The 24,010-nt window shown below is 42.7% G+C and overlaps 1 protein-coding gene across 3 annotated transcripts in view; it reads right to left on the bottom strand.

The window, feature by feature from the left end:
- The window catches only part of PAQR5 (progestin and adipoQ receptor family member 5), a 72,008-nt gene that overhangs the window by 32,366 nt on the left and 15,632 nt on the right, over positions 1-24,010 (bottom strand). For 2 of the 3 annotated variants that reach the window (XM_082618500.1, XM_082618501.1), the window contains one exon: positions 11,540-11,706. In XM_082618500.1, coding sequence (XP_082474626.1) covers positions 11,540-11,590 — 51 coding nt within the window. In that variant the 5' untranslated portion in view covers positions 11,591-11,706. Of the gene's footprint in view, positions 1-11,539; positions 11,707-13,494; positions 13,558-24,010 lie in introns of those variants that run through there. The other variant, XM_082618502.1, reaches the window with a different exon arrangement.

Genomic DNA, 24,010 nt, shown 5'->3' with positions numbered 1-24,010 from the left:
CTGAAACACATATCAAATTTGACCACAAACTACTCTTATTCTTTCAATGGGAATGCCAAATAAATATCATTAAACACTTAGGTAAAATTTAGGCAAGATGCAAGATGACTGAAAGAAATCAGTGAAACAACAGAAGGTTCTCAAATACAGAGCAAATCCCATCTTTGGTGGGAAATGACATTAGGTTTGAACCTGAGCTGTCCACAGATATATGTTATGGGATGTTGCTAGCAAAAGCTTACAAAAAAAAATCTAGTTTGGCTATTTCACTTTTAAAGGGATTAAGAATGCATATTTATTATTTTAAATATGTCTAGGATTTTTCTAAACTAAAGGAGCCACACATGAAATATGCAACAAAAATGATATTCCAATAAAATAAAATTCAAATAAGGAAACAAAAATGTCTGTGGACTATGAAAGAGAAGATTCACATACAAACAATCCTGAAGTTGATTCCCACAGAAATTATTTTTCTGGCCATTGCAGACTGAGGTATAATTTTGACTGAGCAAGATGCTCTTTTGTTTTCTTTATATTTTTTTCTTGGAAAAAGAAAAATCAAGTAAGTACTATATAGATCTAGATATTGTTTTAAGAAAGTGAAAACAGCAACATAAAAGATGGTGATCCATATGAAATTAAAATATTTTATAATTTTCCTGCTTAATTCTAACTATCATAGGAACCTGGCATGTAAATTTTATACTCATTCCTGATTCTAAATGTGGCTTTAAGAAGATTTTTTGATAATTCCAGTTGCTCTGCCCCAGCAGAATTGAATAAAAACTCAACAGAAGTTTCTCCCAAATGAAATTAATTAAAATTTAAAAAAATCTAAGAACTACAGTGATTCAAGAATAATGGTCTCTTTTGGCATCACTGTTAACAGAACACAAATTATGTGATAATGTGGATTACAACATCTCAAAATTTTGCTGAAATGAAGGCAAGAAAAATAAATTTTATAGAATAAACATGTAAATTTATGAATTATGTATGTTATGCCCATCTAAACATCACTAATCCATCAACATTATATCCAGACATGTGCAATAATAATTAAGTTTAGTTGTCTTTGACATTTTGCTGGCATTAGCTATACAAAAATCAGAGCTTTACATATTGTTTTTTGTCATTATGAAGGAATATTTGTCAAAGTAGAATTTATATAACTATGAGCTTCATTTGTGACTTTTACATATTTAGGCATATGGTCTGTGGCCTCTATTTGTTCTCCTGATTCAGATCCAGCACATGGCAGGGGCAGACCCGATTTTATTTGATCATCGTGAGAGCACTGAAAGGTAGGGATTGTCAAGCCCATTTTACAGATAAGGAAACTGAAGCTCGGTGAGATGGAGCTTCATCTGCTATTTCATAAGAAATAGTAGAACCAAAATGCAACTCCTAGTTTGTTAGATTGAAAAGCCCAGGATGCTTCACTGCACCCAGCCTAGTGGAACCAAGGATTGCTACAAACATTTCATGGATATACTAGATGTTACACAAGTTTTCAGAAGGAAGGGATCACTGGACCCATGTGATGCAGGAAGGACCTGGAAGAATAGCTGGGGAACATCTGGTTCTGACAGAATGATGGTCGATTAGATGTCATAAGGATCCTTCCAACAAAAACAATTAAAATGCTGGATGAAGCCTACATTCTATGCTGGATAAATCTATCTGCTGCCAGCCTTTGCAAATGAGAGATGAAATCCAAGGCCCATCAAAGGCAGGGAATCTAATAGGAGACCTCATCAATAAAGCTAGGACTTTCAAGATAAGTGAATGTAAAATAAATCCTACCAGACAGAACAATACAATTACAAAAGTCGTCTCTCTGAAAAAAAAATCTCTGTCAAGAATTCAGAACCATCAGTTCATCTTCACAGGGGTTTGTGGCCTAAATCCACACTACCACTGCGGTCCAAGAACTCTCAAGTGGAAAATTTAAAGTGGTTACAAATAGATAGAGGTCAAAGTTTTGTAGTTCCCTCAGGTAAGCAACAAAACAAATGCAAATCCTCTCTGAAGGATTTCTACGTTAAAACAAGCATGCACACACCCAGAAACAAAATGCCATGAATGAGAAACAGCAAAAAACAGGAGATAGCAGAAAGAGAGATCAAAGAACAGATAATGAAATATAAAATAACTGTGTTCAATATGTTTAAAGAAAGAGCTTAAAAATATGAATAAGCAAGCAGATTTGAAAAGAACCTAATATAACTTTTAGAAATTAAAAATAATAATAATTGAAATAAAAAGTCACTGAAAGGATAAATAGCAGACTAGACCAAGCTGACAAGGAAATTAGTCAACTGAAAGTAGATCCGAAGAAAGTATCCAGGATGCGGTCCAGAGAGATTAAGAGACAGAAGATGTGAAAAAGCAAACAAGAGACATAATGAATATTTCTCTAGAAGGAGAAATATAATGGTTCTGATGTGATATTTGAAGAGATAACTGGTAAATGTCTAGAACTGTTGCAAGTCACCAGTCCTCAGATCCAAGAAGTTAAGTGAGGCATGGTAGAGACAATTGGTGCTCACCAAATATCACATGTGCTTTCTTACATTTCTCAGACTGTCTTGTCGTTAGGTTGGGGCCATGTTGACTATTTCTGGTTAAAGTTAATTCCAGGCCAGGGCAGTTGAAGAACAATGCCTTCTTGTAGGAGACATCATGATGGACTGGGGATGCAACTCTTCCCCTTTTCAGAACTGAGACACGACCCCTCTCTGGGAATCACTTTTGGCCAAAGGCTGCTACCTTGACCACATTATGCTCACTGTCCAGGGGCAGCACAAACCCACTAAGGATGGATACAAAGTCCTGGCCTTCTTTTCTCACTGGGGACAACTCTGAAGGGTCAACCCCACTCCAGAGCTCCCTGGGTGATCAGCAGAGGCCTCTCATGCAACTTCTCCTTCTACCCAAGCCTGCTTCCCCCACTTCCTTACAGGTGTTCCTGAGAACACTCCCTCATGAACTTCCTACATGTATATCTTTGTCTCAGAGCCTGTTTCTGGGAAACCCAACCTAAGACACCTCTCTTCCCCTTCTGTGGCGACTTAGAAGGCCACATATTCCAGATGGAGCATCTGTGAGGTGGCAGACCTTCCATCTGCCTGGGCCCTTCACAGTTCCTCACTGACCACTTAGCTACGTAATGTGAGGGTGAAATAAACCTTTGCTCTGTTAAGTCACTGAGCTATCTGGGGTAATGTTTAAACTCAGCATAGCCTAGCCCTTCCTGCTTCCTGTAGTTATTCATGTAAAGATAGCTGGAGTAACAATTAAGCTGATAAATTCAGAGAATATTTCTAGTATATTAATTATAAAACAAGGGCAGGAGAAAACAGCATGTTCAAAAGGAAAAAGAAGAATGTAAAACTCAATTCAAAGAGCGCAGGAAGGGAAGGGCAACAGAGAAAACAGGACAAATAGAAAGCACATAAGATGATCAAAATAAATGCAAATATTTCAATACTCATTACAAATATAAACAGACTAAACCGTCCCTTTAAATGACAAATACTGTCAATCTAGATGAAATCCAACTATGTGTCATTTACATGAGCAACAACTAAAATGTAAGGACTGGGAGAGATTACAAGTCAAAGTAAGGAAAGAAATAAACCAGACATATAACAAAAACAACAAAACTAGAGTCACCGTACAACTATCAGACAGATGCTAAGACAAAAAGCATTACTAGATATAAAGAGAATCACTTTTTAGAAATAATAAGAACTTTACTTCACCGGAAAGATACAATTACAAACTTGGATGGACCTAAAAAACACAGGCTCAAGATATATAAAGCAAAAATTGACTTACCTACAAGGAGTAATTCACAAATCTGACACCCTTAGGAAAGATTTTAACACATTTCAAGTATGGATACCTTGAGCAATCGTTAAGTTGCATAAAAAATCAAAATGGAAGTTAGAACTTAATTAGAACTGCATATGTGGACTGCAGTTAAAGCGATGCTTAGAGAGAAATATATATATATATATATATATATATAGACATATTTAATTGCTTACATTACAATGGTAGAGTGATTAACTTAAGAAATTAGAGCAGTAACAGCAAAATAAACCCAAAGTAGAAAGAAAATAATAAAAATAACAAAAAGACATTAGAGATATAAAATTCATAATAAAGAGGCTCCACGAAGCCCAAATCATCTTCTTTTCAAAATTTTTTTTTTTAAAAAGACAAACTGACAAGATTAACCAAGAAGAGAACAGAAAAACAAAAATGATGTATTCATGTCAATAGACACAGAAAAAGCATGTCACAAGATCCAATACTCTTTCATGATAAGAGAATACTCAACAAAATAGTAATAGAACTTCTTTAAACCAACAAAGACCATCTACAAGAAACCCACAGCTAACATACTTAATGGAATGCTTTTCCCCTATGATCAGGATGTCTGCTCTCACCACTTGTATTCAGCATTGTAGTGGAGATTCTAGCTAGGTCAACTGGACAAGAAAAAGAAATAAAAAGCATCTAAATTAAAAGGAAGAAGCAAAACTCTCTCTATTTGCAGATGACATGATCTTACATACAGGAATTCCTAAAGGATCCATTAAAATACTATTAGAACTAATAAATTAATTCAGCAAGCATGCAGGATATAAGATAAATATACAAAACTCAGTTTTCTATATTCTAGCAATAACAATCTGAAATGAATTTAAGAAAACAATTCTACTTACAACAGTATCGAAAACAATAAAATACTTAGAAATAAATTTAACAAATCATTTTAATGGTACAAGACTTGTATACTGAAAACTACAAAACATCACTGAAAAAAATTAAAGAATAACTAGACAAATGGAAAGACAGCCCATGTTCATGGATTTAATTTACTTAATATAATTAAGATGGTAATGCCCCCCAAATTGATCAACAGATTCAGTACAATCCCTCTCAAAATCCTGCCTGGTTTTTTGTTGGTCTGTCTGTTTGCAGAAATTGACAAATAGTTCTTAAAATTCATAAGGAAATGCAAGGGACCCTGAACAGCCAAAACAATCTTGAAAAAGAAGATCAAGGTTAAAGGACTTACACTTCCCAATTTCAAAACTCATTACAAAGCACAGTAATCAAGACAATGTGGTACTGACATAAGAAGAGACAAACAGAATCCAGAAATAAACCCTCACATTTATGGTCAATCAATTTTCAATAAAGGTGTCAAGATAATTCAATGAAGAAATAATGAATAGTCTTTCCAATAAATGGTGCTGGAACTGCTTGATACCCACATGAGAAAAAGAAAAGAATAATGTTGGACCCCTATTTCACATCACATGCAATAACTAACACACAAAAAAAATGGATCATAGACTTAAATTTTAGGGATAAAACTCTTAGAAGAAAATATAGGAGTAAATCTTCATGACCTTGGATCAGCCAAAGGTTTTTTTGCTATAATATCAAAAGCACAAGCAACAAAAGAAAAATAATAGATAATATTAAATTTTAAAACTTTTGTGCTTCCAAGGATACCATAAATAACATGAAAATGCAACACACGGAATGGTAGAAAAGATTTTCAAACCATGTATCTGATAAGGGACTTGTATCAAAAATATATAAAGAACACTTACCACTCAACAACAAAAAGACAAATGACCCAACTTAAAAATTGGCCAAAGACTTGAGTAGACATTTCTCCAAAGATGATATACAAATGGCCAATAAGCACATGAAAAGATGCTCAACATAACTAATCTTTAGGGAAATTCAAATCAAAACTATAATGAGATATCACCTCATATCCATTAGGATGGCTACTATAAAAAAAAACAGAAAACAACAAGTGTTGGTGAAGATGTGGAGAAACTGGAACACTTGTGAACTGTTAGTGGGAATGTAAAATGGTACAGCCACTGTGGAAAGCAACAGGGTGGTTCTTCAAAAGACAATTTTTTTTTAATGGCCAAATGATCCAGCAATTCCACTTCTGGGTACATACCCAAAAGGATTGAAAGCAGGGTCTTGAAGGGATATCTCTACACCTGTGTTCATAGCAGCATTATTCACAATAGCTAAAACATACAAGCAACCTAGTACTTATTGATGGATGAATGGATAAGCAAAATGTGGTATGTACATACAATGGAATATTATTCAGCCTTTAAAATGAAGGAAATTCTGGTATATGCTATAATATGGATAAAACTCGAAGACACTGTGCTAGGTAAAATAAATAAAACAGTCACAAAAAGACAAATATTATATAATTCCACTTATATGAAGTACTTAACGTAGTCAAATCATAAAGACAAAAAGTATTAATGGTGGTTGTCAGAGGCTGGGGTAGGGGAAAATGGGGAGTTCTTATTTAATGGGTACAGAGTTTCAGTTTTACAAGATAAAAGGAATGGAGATGAATGGTGGTGATGGTTGCCAAACAAGGTAAATGTATTTAATACCACAGAACAGTGCACTTTGAAATGGTTAAGACGGTAAATTTTATGTTAAGTATATTTTGCCACAATGAAAATAAAAGTTAGGCATACAGTTACCATGTGACCCAGCAATTCCACTCCTAGGTGTGTACCTAGGGGAACTGAAAATATGTCCACACAAAAACTTGTACACAAATGTTCATAGCATTACTCATAATAACCAAAAATTGGAAACAACTTAAGTGTTCATCAATTGAAGAATGAATAAACAAACTGGTATATCCATAAATGGAATATTATTCAGCCATAAAAACAAATGAAGTACTAATCTATGCTACAGCACAGATGAACCTTGAGAACACTATGCTAAGTGAAAGAAGGCATTCACAAAAGGCCACCTACTGCATGACCCCATTTATATGAAATATCCAGAAGAGGCAAATCCATAGAGACAAAGTAAATAAGTGGTTGCCATAGGCCTGCGAGTGGGGGCAGTGGGAAATGTCTGCTAATTGGTACAGAGTTTCTTTCTGCAGTGTTAATGTTCTAAAATTCAATTTGGTGATGGTTTTGTACAACATACTTTGTGTGTGTCAACATACTAAAACCCACTGAGCTATATACTCTTAAAGGGAGAATTTTATGGTATGTGAATTATATTTCAACAAAACTGTTATAAAAAAAACTTTCTACAGAGAAAATGCAGCTGGAGCATCAAGTTGCTCCTTGCACAATTCCACAGTCTGTCATTCACGTAGACTAAGAGATAAACGATGCTCCCTTGGGTGGGCAACATGGTGGCCCTGCTCAATTTTCCAGGTAAATTCTACCAAGCTGTCAGGAATGTATAATTCTAATATTATACAAATATTACATATATTTTCCATAGAATAAATAGGCAACACTCTCCAACTCATTTGTGGTTGGCACCATCTTAATCCCCAGTCCAGGGGAGGGCAGTATAAGAAGGAAAAATTTCAGGCCAAATCAATAAATAGATTTAAGGATCCTAGACAAAATATCAGCTGATTTCAGTGACAGATTAAAAAGATACTCCATCATGACCAAGTAATATTTAAATGCAAGGTTGGGGACTTCCCTGGCGGTCCAGTGGTTAAGACTCCACACTTCCACTGCAGGGGGCACAGGTTTGATCCCTGGTCAGGGAATTAAGATTCCACATGCTGCGCGGTACGGCCAAAATAAATAAATAAATAAATAAATAAATAAATAAATAAATAAATAAGTAAAAATAAAAAGAATAAATAAAATAAATAAATAAATGCAAAGTTGGTTTAACATTAGTAAATCAATCAATGTAATTCACCACGTTAATAACTTAAATGAATCATATATGGCCATCTCAAAAGATATACTGATAGAAAAAAGAATTTATTACTGATTAGAGGGAAAAAAAATCCTAGAAAACTAGGGATAGAAAGGAATATTCTTAACCTGATAAAGGTTATTTATACACATACACCCACACACACAAACACACACACGCACCCATACACACAGAAAGAGCTAACATTATATTAAATGATGAAATGTTGAAAGCATTCATTTGGATTAAAATCAAGAACAATACAAAAAGCCTGCAATCATGACTCCCTTTCGTAAACTCCCAGGTCTTCTCGTGGTGGTGATCCAAGCGCCCACTTTGAGAAATTCTCGGCTGGAGAAATCAGTTGCCTATTGAGATGGCTTCTTGTTTCAGGTGCCCAAGCCCATCTACCCAACACCACTCCCAGCCACTGATCTGGCTCTGCTTCCATTCCTTCATGATTATCCCACTACTCTATCTCATTTTTCTTGGATCTTCACAATAGCTCTGGGAGACAGATATTATCTCCATTTCACAGATAAGGAAACTGAGGCTTGGAGAGGCTACAAGTCTTGTCCAAATTCCCACAGTAAGCGGCAGAGCTACAGCGCCAGGCTGGGAAATGCTTTGTAGCATCTCTGGGATCTTCCTGCCTGTGCCCCTAAATTAAGGCTTCCAGGACAATATGGTGAGTTTACCTGTAGCCTGGGGGCCAAGGCTACCGTTAACAAAAGATTCTCAATTTGACACAAAATACTCTTGCTTCCTGGCCAACTGTCATGCCATGTTCCATATGAACTTGCTGTCTAGACTTCCCTGTTTGTCTCTAGGTTGGGTCTGTGTAGGAATCAACACCTAGATATTTATTCCATTCCTTGAGCTGTTTGCTCACATCTTTCACAACTCCCTAACGTACCCAGGTCTGTTGTTAGACATAGGGAGAGTTGAAATTGTGAGGTATGTACCCAAGTCCTACCTTCTCCGGGAAGGGAGAACTGTCCTTTCCTGTGAGTAGTCCGTTAGGAAGAAAGCACCAGAATTAGAACCCTGAGGATGCCAAGAGGCAGTGCCCCACTCTCCTCTGATGGGTGAGGCTCAGAGAGGGTAGGGAAGTGGCCCAGGCCACACAGCTGGTTGATATACGAAGGGAGAGGTGGCCATATAGGGCAGCCTGCAGAGGTGCCAACCAACAGCTGAAGGGGCTCAGGGAAGGGAGAGGGTACCTGCAGCTCCACGGAGAAGGAGGCCAGAAAGGGGGATGGAGGGGCAGGGGAGGTAAGCCTTCTTCAAACAGAGATCAAGAGAAGTGAATGTCCAATCTGGTGGGAAGTCTAGAGAGAGCACCAGTGTGGCTGGAGAAGAGGGTTTACAGATGAAAAACAGTGGGGAAGGTGGGTTGGGGTTGGGCCTGTGAATACCAGGCAGGGAGCTGGGGTGGGAGTCTGTGGGAGGTACTGCTTAATGTCTCCTCCCAACACACTCCACCCCTCCAAGTGCGGAGTGCACAGGAGAACTGATAATAATAATAACGGCCAACATTACTGACCTCACCATATGCCAGGCACTTCCCATGGGTTACCTCATTTAATCCTCACCATTACCCGAGGAAGCAGATTCTAGCACCACCCCATTTTACAGATGCAGAAACTGAGGTAGGGAGACTAAGGGCACTCTGCCCAAGGTAATTCTGCAGACCAAGTACTGGAACCCACAGAGACCACCAAAAGTAAACTTAATATTTCTATGAAGTCTCCTATTTTAAATACTCATGAAAATTACACATTTTCTCCTTAATATGTTTGCATCTGTTTGAATATTTTTAAAATGCCTTTCCCCCTCCCCCACTAAATCCTCAAATAAAACTACCCTCCAGGCAGGCAGAGCCACTGTGTTTCCTCCGTGGCCACATGAACCTTGGGCATGATGCTGGGAAACCCAGTAGCGGATGCAGGAGCCCAAGGAAGGTTCTGAAGTAAACGGATGTGAGGTGTAATGTTGGTTCTCTGCCTCTGACTAGTGCCATTTTACTAAAAAGAAAATTGTCATCTCCATCATTTATGAAAAACTGGACAGAGAAGACACATTCATCTTCAGCCCTCAGGGGCCGTCCGGTCCTCACCCTCAGAAACCCCATACATTCAGAATCCTGGCAGTTTACCCAAGGTCCCCAGTGAGACCATTCTCTCTCCTTCACTTCTTTCCTGGGCACAGTCTCTGAACCCAACCTTGACCAAAGCTCCCAGGGAGATACCCGAGCAGATACCCATAATCCCCGCCCCAAGAGTTCTCACACCTGCCCCCTAGTTTCCCAGCTCCAGGCCTTTACTCGTGCCATTTCTTCACTTGGAGTGCTCTCCCCGCCTCCCAAATTCTACCCATCCTCAAACCCAATCTTACAGATCGCCCCCTTTGTGGAGATATCCCTGATTCCCTCCTCCGCCATGATGGAAGTGACCAATCCCTCTTCTGAAGCCATCTGTCCCTCTCTGAGCACACACCCTAATCCACTTTGCAACGGAAGTGCTCCTGCACAATTTTAAATCTTCCCAACCAACACAGAGCCCCTTAAGGGCAGAATTTGTATGTGATTCTTCTCTGGGCCCCGCACAGAGTAACACCTTGCACATAGTAGGCAGTCAATAAAAATGTCATGAGTGAATGAATCAAAAGATCACTGTGTCCCCGCTAATCACAGCCACTAGTTCTCTGTGAGTAGGACCAACCGGGGCAGTGCACCAGGAAGAGATGCCTACAGCCTTGTGAGAACAGAGGTGGGCCACCTGCCCAACAGCATTGTGGGAACCTGGTCTCATTTCCAGTGTGTCTGTTACCTGCCGCATCCTCATCTCTGCCCTTCAACAGCTCCGCATCCTTCTGATTTTCCCCCAATGCCATCTAGCTGGCATCACCTAGCCGCACAGGCTTTTAGGAAGAGGGTCTGGTGGTTTGTCTCCTCTTAACCTTCCATTCATGATGCTGAGATCATTTGGGATTTATTTTTCTGGGGAAAGTCGTAAGGGCTTGGCGGTCGGCTGGGTGGAAAGGAGATCTCCCCTCCCTCCGTGACATCCTCCAGATGAAACATCCATGAAACAAGTTATTCTTGTTCAGTCAAAGAGGAAGGAAACATAACACCGAAACAAGGGTGTAATGAGATGACGTTTACTTTGCAAGGGAAGGAGGAGGTGCACCACGGGCACAGCTCACAAGCAGCATGACCTCACCTAAGGCTTATTAAAAATGCAGATTTCCAATGCATCCCAGGTGTTTCGGGGTAGCTGCCCTTGAGCACCCAGGCACAGGCGGATCAATAACTCTCTTCATCGCCTCAACACACACCTGGCCTGGGCCTCCTGCAAGGGATGAGGACAACCACAAAGCCACACTCTGAGGTGACTCTGCCCCTGGCCTGCTTTCAAGCACCCACGGGAGTGTCCTTAAAAAACTGTCACTCAGACAAGTGCAGCTAGCTTCACCTGTGTAGCTTGAATCAGTAGTCTCAATAATGACTCTGCTTCGGGAAAAAATACAGATGTCACAGGGAAGGGCTACAACTTAAACGGTTTTAGGATCACTTCCGTTTCCAGGTTTGGTGTAGGTGAGGGAAACAGGAGGCTCGAATTCCCCCAAGGGAGTCTGGGAGGGGCTCCTTGAAGAGAGTGGGTGTACACAGGGCAGACTGGTTGAAGACATAGCAGTCGCCATGTTGCAGAGGCCAAGCCCTAGTCCCAGCCTGGAACTCAACCACCGGAACAACAGCACGTACCTGGGGCACCTGTTCTATGCTGAACAGCCTGGGGAGCTTCAGGCTCAGCATCTTGAAGCCGAGCTGGGAAGACTGGTGGGTGACAGCCGGTCCCTGTCACCAGGCCTCGCTCAAAGTTCTGACATGGCTCCGGATGCCTCTGGCCAGCCGGTGTCCGAGCTGCTTCACTGAAAGAATACAGCGTGAAGAACTCCAGTGAGTGTCAGCCTAACTCCAGCTGGATCAAGACTGTCAGATTGTTTACCTAAGGAACATACCCTTGCTTGTGATGGCAAAATAACCAGGCTTCCTTAAAAACAATAGTGAAACTCTCAGACTGCTGAGTCATTCACTCTGAGAGTGATAGAGGGAGGTACTTAAATCATAATAGGGCAATCATAAAATTACAGCGCTGGGGCTTCCCTGGTGGCGCAGTGGTTGAGAGTCCGCCTGCCGATGCGGGAGACTTGGGTTTGTGCCCCGGTCCGGGAAGATCCCACATGCCGCGGAGCGGCTGGTCCCGTGAGCCATGGTCGCTGAGCCTGCGCGACCGGAGCCTGTGCTCCGCAACGGGAGAGGCCCCAACAGTGAGAGGCCCACAAAAAAAAAAAAAAAAAAAAAAGACAGTGGGTTCGAGACCCCTCCTAAGTCAGAGCTCGTGGGTTCAAGTCCCAATCCGAGGTGCGTCTGGGTTAGTGTACCATCCAAGAAGTGCTTCAGAAACGACCCAAGTGTCCACCAGCAGGTGAACAGAGAAACTAGCAAATAAGCAAAATGCAGTCTACACATACAATGGAATATTACTCAGTCTTCAAAAGGAATGAAGTTCTGATGCATGCTACAACATGGATGAAAACTTGAAAACATTATGCCAGGTGAAATAAGCCAGGCACAAAAGGCCAAATGTTGTATGATTCCAGTTATGTGAGGGGCCTGGAATAGGCAAGTTCAAAGAGACAGAATAGAGGCTGGTGGGGGAGGGAGGAACGGGGGTTGTTGTTTAAGGGGTACAGAGTTTCTGTTTGGAAGGATAAAAAGTTCTGGAAATGGGTAGTGGTGATGGTTGCTCACTACTGTAAACGTAAAATGCACTTAAAAATGATAAATTTTATGTTGTGTATATTTTACCACAATAAAAAAAGTTACAAAATATTTCTGAATGCAAAATAATAAAGAAAATAATTTTTAAAGCACATGTACATTTTACCCAGGTTAAAAAATAAAAGTTGATACTTTGCAAACAAATGAACAACACTGATGTAAGTGGGCCTGGCACACCTTGGTCCTCCTGGTTTTCTGATCTAAATCACCAAGACACTTTCACTCCCAGATGTACCACTAATTCACCTGGTGGCAGGATGAGAGGCAGTGGTCTGCTACCAGGGGAGACTCAGGCACATCAGAAAAACCTCTAGCAATAATGGGACCAAGGTTGGGTTTCCACGGACTTGCCCACCTTGGTCCCCTGGTTCTCCCTGGATTTCAATGTCATGGGCAAGAAAAAGGAAAGAAATGGTCCCTACTCTCACAGCACACACCATCCAGGAAGGATGACCCAACGAAACATACAAAAGGAGGGTAATACTTAGTAGCATACGATTCACACACTTCATTCAACCAGTGTGTCCGGCATTTTTATCATGTGACGAATAAGGTTAAGGGCTCAATGTAGAGCTGATTACACCCTGTGAGTTGCAGTAGCTGGAGGGAAAAGGAGAATTTAACTGAAATAAAAATTGCATAGGTTTGTGACACACAGAATGGAGGAAAATAGGTGTCCTCCATACCACTGTATTCCTATGTTGCACAGGAAAAAATTTTAAAAAAGATGAAAAGACAGTCCTTGTCCCCAAGAAATGTATAAAGGAAAAGATGAGACAGATATGCACCCAACTAACCAGGACAAGTCACCCTCAAAGGACAGGAACCATCACCCACTCTGTGCCAAGCCTGTGCTGGTCACCTTGCCTGCCCACCTGGTCTCCTTCACCTTCACCACTCCGTCTCAGGAATTAAGGCAGAGCAGTTAAGGGCCTCGGGGTTGGATTCAAGCCACATGGGTTTAAAGACTGGTTTGCCATTTCCTGTGCAATTCCAGGCAAGGAACTTAACTCCTTGTGCCTTAGTTTCCCCATCTGTGAAATGGAAATAACAGCAGTTACTTTCTTCATAGGGTGGTGGTTATGATTAAAAGAGAGAGCCTATGTAAAGGGCCTGCCATAAAGTAAAGATCCAACAAACACTTGCTATTGTTATTCATTTTCAGATATGAAACTGATTTTATACTTTGCAGGCAGGAAAACCGAGGTGCTGGAAAGTTAGGGGGCTTGCCAAAGATGCTATCACTTGATTTCCGGTTTGCGTGGATGTCTGTGGAGGGAGGTTGGGGTGGGGATGGGGATGCTTCTGCAGTTGTGTTATTTGATCTGAGGACTACAGGCTACGTAGAGAGATTGGAGACTTCGAAACTGAATTCTGTAGGACCCTAAGTTACATTCCAGGGACCACTTTTTTGGGGGTGGACGCTGTAGTCACTAGGAGCAACAGAAAGGTTACTTCTACCCCTATTTCAACCAGAAGAATGTCTTGGTTGAAATTTTTCTGAATTATAGTAAAAATATAATAACACAAGTCCTCTCTTTGAGGAAGAAAATATAAGAGGCAAAAGTTTCCTTTTAAGAAGAGAAGTAACTTTGATTAAGGGGAATTAAGTCCTAGCACAAAGCACTAGGACTTAATTTTTCTTTGCTACTGAGAAAAGATGAAAAATACAGTGTTCACTATGATGTTTATAACCTAGATGCTAAACAATGACCCTCTTTGCCAATTAATCAGGTTGAGACAAACTCACAGGTAAGACCAAACTTGACCTTGCTGTTTCAACGGTTGGAGATTTCTTGTGTGGTGTTTTTCCACCATTCAAAGAAATAAGGACTCTCCCATTAATACACTGTTATTTTGCATGTAAAATGTAAACCTTTATGTTTGTCAGTACTGTGAAACATCCATGGATGATCATGGGCAGTGATTAAAGCATAGCTGATGATTTGTATGTTATGCCTATTGTTAATCATTTCAGATTAACTGCACATAAAATGAACTCACTGGTCTTTTTAGCCATCACAAGCTAAAGCTCTTAATTTCACCAACATTGTAAAAACCAGAGTGTAATTTCCAGTATTTCAAACTGCAGCTTGGTTTGTTGTCTCTTTTCACAGAGGTCTAGAAATAAGACTGAATAAAACAAAAGGCTTCAGAGAAGTCTGAAATCAAAACACAATGTGAGGGACTTCCCTGGTGGTCCAGTGGCTAAGACTCCATGCTCCCAATGCAGGGGACCTGGGTTCGATCCCTGGTCAGGGAACTAGGTCCCACATGCATGCCGCAACTAAGAGTTCGCATGCTGCAATGAAAAGATCCCACGAGCCGCAACTAAGACCCAACACAGCCAAATACATAAATAAGTATTTTTTAAAACCCACAATGTGAAGCTTTGCTGATATTTCAACAGTATATTGGTGTTCCATATAGGATTTCATTTAAAAGAGGATCCACAACTTTAAAATATGTTTTAAAGCAGCTTTTTTTAAAAAAAAGGAAAATGGGCTGTTATACACTTTCAGGGACCTGCCAAGTTCTGCTGATTTAGCCCTAAAAAAATAATAATAATAATAAGACAAATCACAACAACAAAACCACCACCAGGAGGTTTCAGGCTAGTCCTCGCAGATTTAACCAAGGGAAATTAACAAGAGGTGAAATTTGCACCTGACTTCTTACCTGTTTCAGGCTAGTGCTCCATCCATATTCCCGGACCCTCCCCCAGTAAACTTTAGCCTACACACTGTGTATCTCAGGCCTTAAAGAACATAGCCAGCAAAACTTATCACCTCCCGAATGAATATGTTTACATATTAGGTGGCTGAATATAAACTGATGGGCTGCTTCCCCAATGAGAGGGTCCAAAAAAATATACAACTTCTAGGGATGCAAATGGTACACACTCTCTTCATCACATTAATTTATTAATTTAGTTATACATACCTATTTAGAATCCCTTACCATATCCAACATAGTATTAATTTAATTCTATTTATTTATTTTAATAAATTTATTTATTTATTTATTTTGGCTGCGTTGGGTCTTCGTTGCTGTGCGCCGGCATTTTCTAGTTGTGGTGAGCGGGGGTTACTCTTCATTGTGGTATGAGGGCTTCTCATTGCAGTGGCTTCTCTTGTTGCGGAGCTCGGGCTCTAGGCGCGCGGGCTTCAGTAGTTGTGGCTTGCAGGTTCAGTAGTTGTGGCTCGTGGGCTCACTAGTTGTGGCTCGTGGGCTCTAGAGCACAGGTTTAGTAGTTGTGGCGCATGGGCTTAGTTGCTCCGTGGCATGTGGGATCATCCCGGAGCAGAGCTCGAACCCGTGTCCCCTGCATTGGCCGGCAGATCCCTAACCACCACACCACCAGGGAAGTCCCAGTATTAATTTTAAAATATTGTTTTTCCACTCCTAGTTCATAGAAATGTGTGTTCACAATCTTTGCATGCATCTTTGACAACAGCATCTTCATAACACAGCCACTTTTTGGAGTCACCTAACACAGTTTAAGTAAAATATTCTCATTTCCATCTAAGTTATTCAAAAGCTACACGTTTTGAAGCTGTGTTTAATGCTATTGCTAAAAATGTACCCAAGTCACAAGTATTCATTTGCTATTATGACACTGTAGGCAATTTGCTTTCAAACACTTCACACAGACAGTGTGATGTGAAAATGTTAGTTTTAACCCATACCCCTGGGGTGGTGGCTCATTAGCATTTGAAAGACAAACCTGAAGCTCATATTCCAGAGGCCACACCTCTGGTTCAGTTGGGGTTATTTTTGATCAACACCAGAGGGTTTACTAATTAGCCAGATGGATGCTGTCTCACTGGAGAACTGAGTGGAATTAGAGATATGTACACTGATGAGACGTGTCGCCCAGGCACCCTCCCTCCTGCATGAGCAGAGGGTGCCCCAAAGTGGCTTCCCCTCTGAATGAGCCCAGATGAGCCCTATAAGGAGGATTCTGGGCTTGAACCCACAAGAAGTTCAGCTGACACATGCCACCACACAGTTCTCACATCAGCTCACACGAACTTTCAAGAAAGGTACGTTAGAGCCCCTAAGAGTGTAGGTTGCAGGGACTTCTGCCAACAAAACAGGTCATCTTAATGTTTTTGTGCCTGCCTGCTGGAAAATATTTGAATGGGGGGAGGGGACAGGGGGGTGGGACTCAGCCTGAGACTCCCACTGTGCTGCGCCACCTGCCAGTCAGGTTGGGGGTCCTCTAGCCCTCGTGGACCTCGAAGTACTGATAGTGCCTGACTGTATTTCCAGGAACTTCACATGTGCTCGGCTGGAAGTCACACCACCACTTCGTGTACCACTAAGACCGAAAAGAAATTGTCGCCAATTATAATCATGAGACAGCAGTGACTGGAAATGAATCCTGATTTCAGAGCTGTTTTCATGTTAAAAAAAAAAAAAGTGCACATAGTAATTGATGAAATACAGTGAGGGTGAACGAGTGATTGGCTCAGGTCAGTCTGCATAGCTACTCTCTCCAGATCCACTACTCTTGCTTTTTACAGGGATCATTAAAAGCTCCTTGACAACAAAACCAGTACTTGCAAATGGAAGACCAGATTCCTGGGAATAAATCTCAATCTGTATTACATTTTTTGTCCTCTTTTTTTTTTTTTTTTTGGCGGTACAAGGACCTCTCACTGCTGTGGCCTCTCCTGTTGCAAAGCACAGGCTCTGGACGCGCAGGCTCAGCGGCCATGGCTCACGGGCCCAGCCGCTCCGCGGCATGTGGGATCCTCCTGGACCGGGGCACGAACCCGTGTCCGCTGCATTGGCAGGCAGACTCTCAACCACTGCGCCACCAGGGAAGCCCTCTCTTTTTAAGTTGATTGTGTATGTCAGGTGTCTTCTGAAAGGATCCCAAACGAGCACTGACGGCGAGAGTTTCAGGTGACCGTGACTTCCTTCAAGCAGCCCATACAGCCCATTGTTCAAAATACAGGAACAGAGTGACCCTAAATAGGAAAAACTCTGGATGGACCCAGCTCCCTCTTTTCTGAAAAATGTTATGTTGGAAACATAAAATTCCTTCCTGGGCATACGTAGCAAAGGCAAAGAATGCTGTTTGGTAGGGAATCTCTCCATTGCTTGCTTTTAGAAAACTACAAGCATGAGATCAGGAAGCTCAGGAGAGGCCATCTAGTCCAAATTACCAACGGATGCATGGACGTCACCGAGGGCATTTCAGACAAGAGGTCATACATTTGACCCAAAGAAGTGAGGTTACCAGCAGGAGTTCAGGTTCCATGAGAAGCCAGTGGGGAGTAAGTGGAGAGGGGACCAGAGTCACCTTTTGCCCCTACTCATCGGTCCGTCCTAGGCTGGGTGGGCCCCAGAGCTGTCTGAACGCTGACTGGTCCTGATAAGGCCCCAGCTTCCTGGATGTGGCAGGAGGCTGCTGGCTAAAGGGCAGCCGCTGGCGAGGCTCGGGGTCTGAGTCACACTTCAGGCCCTCTGCCTCCTTCAGGCCTGTCGAGATGTCCTTCATGTTAAACAGAAAACAGCCCTGAGCCCAGGAGGTGACCGGGCAGAGTTTCCATCCCATCACTGTACCAGAGGACCACCAAAAGTCCTCAATACCACAGAGGACTAACATGCCCTTGGGGAAGAGGGTGGGAGGCAGAACCTAGAAGCGGCCCCACGCCACCTTCAGACGTGAAAATTAAGATCTTTTGAGTATCAAAGGACACTATCAAGAAACCAATAAGAGCCCATTGACAGATGAATGGATAAATAAGATGTGGTACATAAATGCAATGGAATATTGCTCAGCCTTGAAAAGGAACGAAAGTGGGTCATTTGTAGAGACGTGGTTGGACCCAGAGACTCTCATACAGAGTGAAATAGGTCAGAAAGAGAAAAACAAATACTGTATGCTAACACATACATATGGAATCTAAAAATAAAAATGGTACCCATGAACCTAGTTGCAGGGCAGGAATAAAGATGTAGACACAGAGAATGGACTTGAGGACATGGGGTGGGAGGGCAAAGCTGGGGCGAAGTGAGAGTAGCATTGACATATATACACTACCAAATGTAAAATAGTTGGCTGGTGGGAAGCAGCCGCATAGCACAGGGAGACCAGCTCGGTGCTTTGAGATGACCTAGAGGGGTGGGATAGGGAGAATAGGAGGGAGATGCAAGAGGGAGGGGATATGGGGACATGTGTATGCATATGGCCGATTCACTTTGTTGTGCAACAGAAACTAACACGGTATTGTGAAGCAATTATACTCCAATAAACATCTATTAAAGAAAAAAGAGAGAGAAAAACAAATATCATATATTAACACATATATGTGGAATCTAGAAAAATGGTACAGATGAACCAGTTTGCAAGGCAGAAATAGAGACACAGATGTAGAGAACAAACATATGGACACCAAGGGGGGAAAGCGGTGTTGGGGTGGTGGTGGTGGGATGAATTGGGAGATTGGGATTGACATGTACACACTAATATGTACAAAATGGATAACTAATTTAAAAAAAAAGAAAAAATATACTGACAGATAAAAAAAAGAAAGTAATAAGACAGCCCACAGAGTGGGAGAAGATATTTGCAAACCACATATCTGATAAGAGATTAATATCCAGAATATATAAAAGCTCCTACAACTCAACAACAACAAAAATCAAACAACCCAGTTCAAAAGAACTTGAATAGACCTTTCTCCAAAGAAAATATACAAATGGCCAATAAGTACACAAAAAGATGCTCAGCACAACTAGTCATTAAGAAAATGCAAATCAAAACCACAATGAGATACCACTTCACACCCATTAGGTTGGCTATTACAAAAAAGAAAGAAAGAAAGAAAGAAAAGAACAAGTGTGGATGAGGATATGGAGAAATTGGAACCATAGTGCATTGCTGATGGCATTATCAAACGGTGTAACTGCTGTGGAAAACAGTATGGTAGTTCTTCAACTGGTTAAACATAGAATTACCATATGATCCAGCAATTCCACTCCTCAGTATATATGCAAAAGAATAGAAAGCAGGGACCAAACAGATGCTTGTACACCCATGTTCATAGCAGCATTACTTACAATAGTCAAAATGTAGAGACGATCTAAGTGTCCATCAACAGATGAATGGATAAGCAAGATGTGGTATATACATACAATGGAATATTATTCAGCCTCAAAATGGAGTGAAATTCTGACACATGCTACAACATGGATGAACCTTGAAACCATGCTAAGTAAAATAAGCCAGACACCAAAGGACAAATATTGTATGACTTCACTTATATCCGGTACAAAGTCAAATCCATAGAGAGAGAAAGTAGAGTGGTGGTTGCCAGAGGCTAGGGGAGGAAGGAATGGGGAGTAATTGTTTAATGGGTACAAGAGTCTCTGTTTGGGATGATGAAAAAGTTCTGGAAATGGATAGTGGTGATGGTTGCACAACACTGTGAATGTACTTTGTGTCACTGAATTGTACACTTAAGAATAGTTAAGGGCTTCCCTGGTGGGGCAGTGGTTGGGAGTCCGCCTGTCGATGCAGGGGACACGGGTTTGTGCCCCGGTCCGGGAAGATCCCACATGCTGCAGAGCGGCTGGGCCCGTGAGCCATGGCTGCTGAGCCTGCACGTCCGGAGCCTGTGCTCTGCAACAGGAGAGGCCACAACAGTGAGAGGCCTGCCTACCGCAAAAAAAAAAAAAAAAAAAAAAGTTAAAATGTTAAAGTTTATCTTGTGTATATTTTACTGCAATAAAAAGAAGTATATTTTTAAAAAAGCATTGTGAGTTTTACAGTCTGCTCCATAACCTAGCTATGTTTGTATTAATATAAAATTTTATTTTCTCCAAATCTTCCAGAAAAAGTATAAATCATAAATATACATATTGTCTTAGCCCCTACAGGTTGCTATAACAAAATACCATTACCCGGGTAACTTATAAACAACGAATATTTATTCCTCACAGTTCTAGAGGCTGGAAGTTCAAGACCAGTGTACCAGCATGGCTGGGCTCTGGTGAAGGCCCTCTTCCAGGTTGCAGACTCCCAACTTCGTGCTGTGTCCTCACATGGCAGAAGGGGCAAGGGGGCTCTCTTGGGCCTCTTTTATAAAGGCACTAAACCCATTCATGAAGGTTCTGCCTAATTACCTCCCAAATGCCCCACCTCCTAATACCAACACACTAGCGTTAGGATTCCAACATACGAATTCTGGGGGGATGTAAATATTCAGACCATAGCATGCATACACACACATATACATACAGAGGAATTATATACAACTTACTGCTGCAAAATCCCTCCTTCTTTGAGAAGCACAGACTAGTAAAACCACCCTTAATCCTATTCTATTGATAAAGACCCCAGATAGGAAATGACTTGTCTGAGGTCACTCAACGTAGGCTTGGCAAGGTCAGGATGAAACGAGGTCTGTAAAGAACAGTGGGAACACATACATAGGTGGACAACAGGATTTGAAAGACCAGCAGTCCCAGTGCCAGTTCCGAAACCCAACACAGGGAGAGGAGAACCAAATCCCAGGAGAGTGAGAGCGTCTCTCCTTAGCTGGATGAACTCCAGCCTGCCCACGGCCAGGGTCACATGCCCACCTCAGCAAAATACACACAACTTCCAGATAGCTCGCTAGTAATTAAAACCACGATTACCGAGTCTGTTAATGCAGTGTTTTCCAAACTGAAGGTCACAACCTGTCAGTAGATCATAAAATCAATTTCGTGGATCATGACTAGCATTTAAAAATAGAATAGTTTGCAAAATAAAAGAACAGAAAATATCAGCGTATTGCATAGAGTACAGATAAGTATCATTTTGTGATATTTCTGTTATGTATGTTATGTATATTTGTGGTATTACATATGACCATATGTGTGTACTGGGTTGTAACATAAAAGGTATTTCTTTTTTTTACTAATTATTTTTTCCAGCTTTATTGAGGTATAATTAACAATTAAAAATTATATATATTCAAGGTGTAGAACTTGATTCGCTCTACATATTCATCATGAAATAATCACCACAATAAAGCTAGTTAACATATCCATCACCTCAGTTACCATATATTTTTTTATGATGTGAGCACTTAACGAGATCTCCCCTCAGCAAATTCAAGTGTACAATACTGTACTGTTAACTACAGTCTCAGTATTGCACAGTAGATATCCAGAATTTATTCATCTTGCATAACTGAAAATTTGTAGCCCTTGACAAACACATCCTCATGTCTTCTCTCCACCGCCCAGCCCAGCCACAAAGGTATTTCTTCTTGAAGGTCACAGTCAAAAAAGTTTCTAATGTCACAGGTCACCTATACTGATTTTGGGGGGCTATGGCTTTTTTTCATCTAGAGTCACACACACCGTGACGTGTCCATGGAGTTTAGGGGGGACCAAGGCTGCCAGGTATCTAGACAGAAGAACAGCTGGACCAGAAGCGCCCCCCCCCTTTTTTTTTTTTTGCAGTACGCGGGCCTCTCACTGCTGTGGCCTCTCCCGTTGCGGAGCACAGGCTCTGGACGCGCAGGCTCAGCGGCCATGGCTCATGGGCCCAGCCGCTCCGCGGCATGTGGGATCTTCCCGGACCTGGACCGGGGCACGAACCCGTGTCCCCTGCATCGGCAGGCGGACTCTAAACCACTGCACCACCAGGGAAGCCCACCCCCCTTGATATACTGTAACAAGCCCCCCGGACGGCCTGAGCTTGATGGATGTTTGGAAGGCTGCACGCCAGCTCCTCCGAGGATCCGCCCCCTCCCTCCGCAGGCCAGGAGTGGCTCCAAGCCGTAGGAAACAGTTGGACCCTCTGGGTGTGTCTACCAGTCAGTGTATGAGGGCCGTGTTCCTTCCAGAAAGCTGTTCCTGCTCCCGCCGCCCCACCCTGGAAACTGGCCCCATGGGCTGGGCAGGGCACGCCCTCAGGAGGTGTGCTCCCCAGAGGAGCCGGCTCTGCAGCCTCCGACGTGGGAACGCCTACACACACAGCCCCACCCCACGGGCGCAGGGAGTGTGCCGCTCACACAGACCCGGCTCTCCCCGGGGCCGGCCAGGGGAAGGCCACCAGGACCCAGCAGGGCACTGCTAGTACCGCTACCTCTGTGGGCGCCCCCGAGTGAGCACAGGCTGGGGCGGGGCCACTCCGACCCCAGGCCCTGAAACTCCTGGGGTCTCTCCACACTGTCTAGGTTTCAGGCCCGCCCCTGAGCCTCCAGCATCGCCACAGCAGGGCTCCTCCAGGAAGGAGCCTTCCCCAGACCGCGCCGCCCACCCCCTCTCGCTCCTTTCCCTGAGCACCTCTAGTCGAAGTGAGGGAGTGGCAATCACAGACTCTGGGCTCAGGCAGACCTGGGCTCCAGTCCCAGCGCCCGGTTGTATATTGTTCTCTGATTCTTTTTTTTTGCGGTACGCGGGCCGCTCACTGTTGTGGCCTCTCCCGTTGCAAAGCACAGGCTCCAGATGCGCAGGCTCAGCGGCCATGGCTCACGGGCCCAGCCGCTCCGCGGCATGTGGGATCTTCCCGGACCGGGGCACGAACCCGCATCCCCTGCATCGGTAGGCGGACTCTCAACCAGAGGGAAGCCCTCTCTTTTAGGTGTGGTTGTTTAGGCAGCCACAATTTAGATTCCTTGAAGACAGGGCCTGGATCTGTTTTAATATAAAAGAAGAGACCCAGTAATAGCATGTTGAAGCATGTTGACTGTTCTACTCTGAGGTGGTCCATTGGGAATTCCCTGGCGGTCTAGTGGTTAGGACTTGGCGTCTTCACTGTGCCCGGGTTCAATCCCTGGTCAGGGAACCAATATCCTGCAAGCCACATGGCACAGCCCAAAAACAAACCAAAAGAAGGGGTCCATTCATTCATGTGTCCATCCATTTTTATCCATGAAATGAGGCTGCTAGGTGCTGGCACTCCACTGAGAGCTGGGATGCAGGGTGTAACCACAAGCTGCGCCTTGTGGGAGGCACACACAGAACAAGGGAGGCGCACAAACCAGTAACCCAGTGGGTTAGATGCTACGTGGACAATGGAAACAATTCTGTGGAAGCATCTGGGGGAGGATGGGGTGCTGTCAGGCTTGGGGAGAAAGTTAGGGTCAACTTTACAGAGGAGGTGATGTTTGTTTGGGGCATAAGAGGTCAGAGAGGATCCGTCAGTTTGGAGAGGGCACAGCTGGCAGGAGGAGCAGCTCGTGCAAAGGCCCAGAGGCATGTTACAGGAACAGTAAGTTACTGCTTTGGGCTCCGTCAGCGGAGTGGGAGGTGTGTGTCCTCTTCTGCCTAACTGGGGGCAGAGTTGGGCAGGTGCCAGTAGGAGGGACCCCAGGGTTGCCATCGCAGCTGGGGGTGAGGGGTCGGGGGAAGGTCAGCTTCCCTAGGGAGGTGTTT

This window comes from Mesoplodon mirus, assembly GCF_964341445.2.
Source record: "Mesoplodon mirus genome assembly, chromosome: 4".
Classification (NCBI taxonomy): domain Eukaryota; kingdom Metazoa; phylum Chordata; class Mammalia; order Artiodactyla; family Ziphiidae; genus Mesoplodon; species Mesoplodon mirus.
Note: the sequence above shows the minus strand (reverse complement) of the source record. Positions and strands in the feature narration are given on the sequence as shown.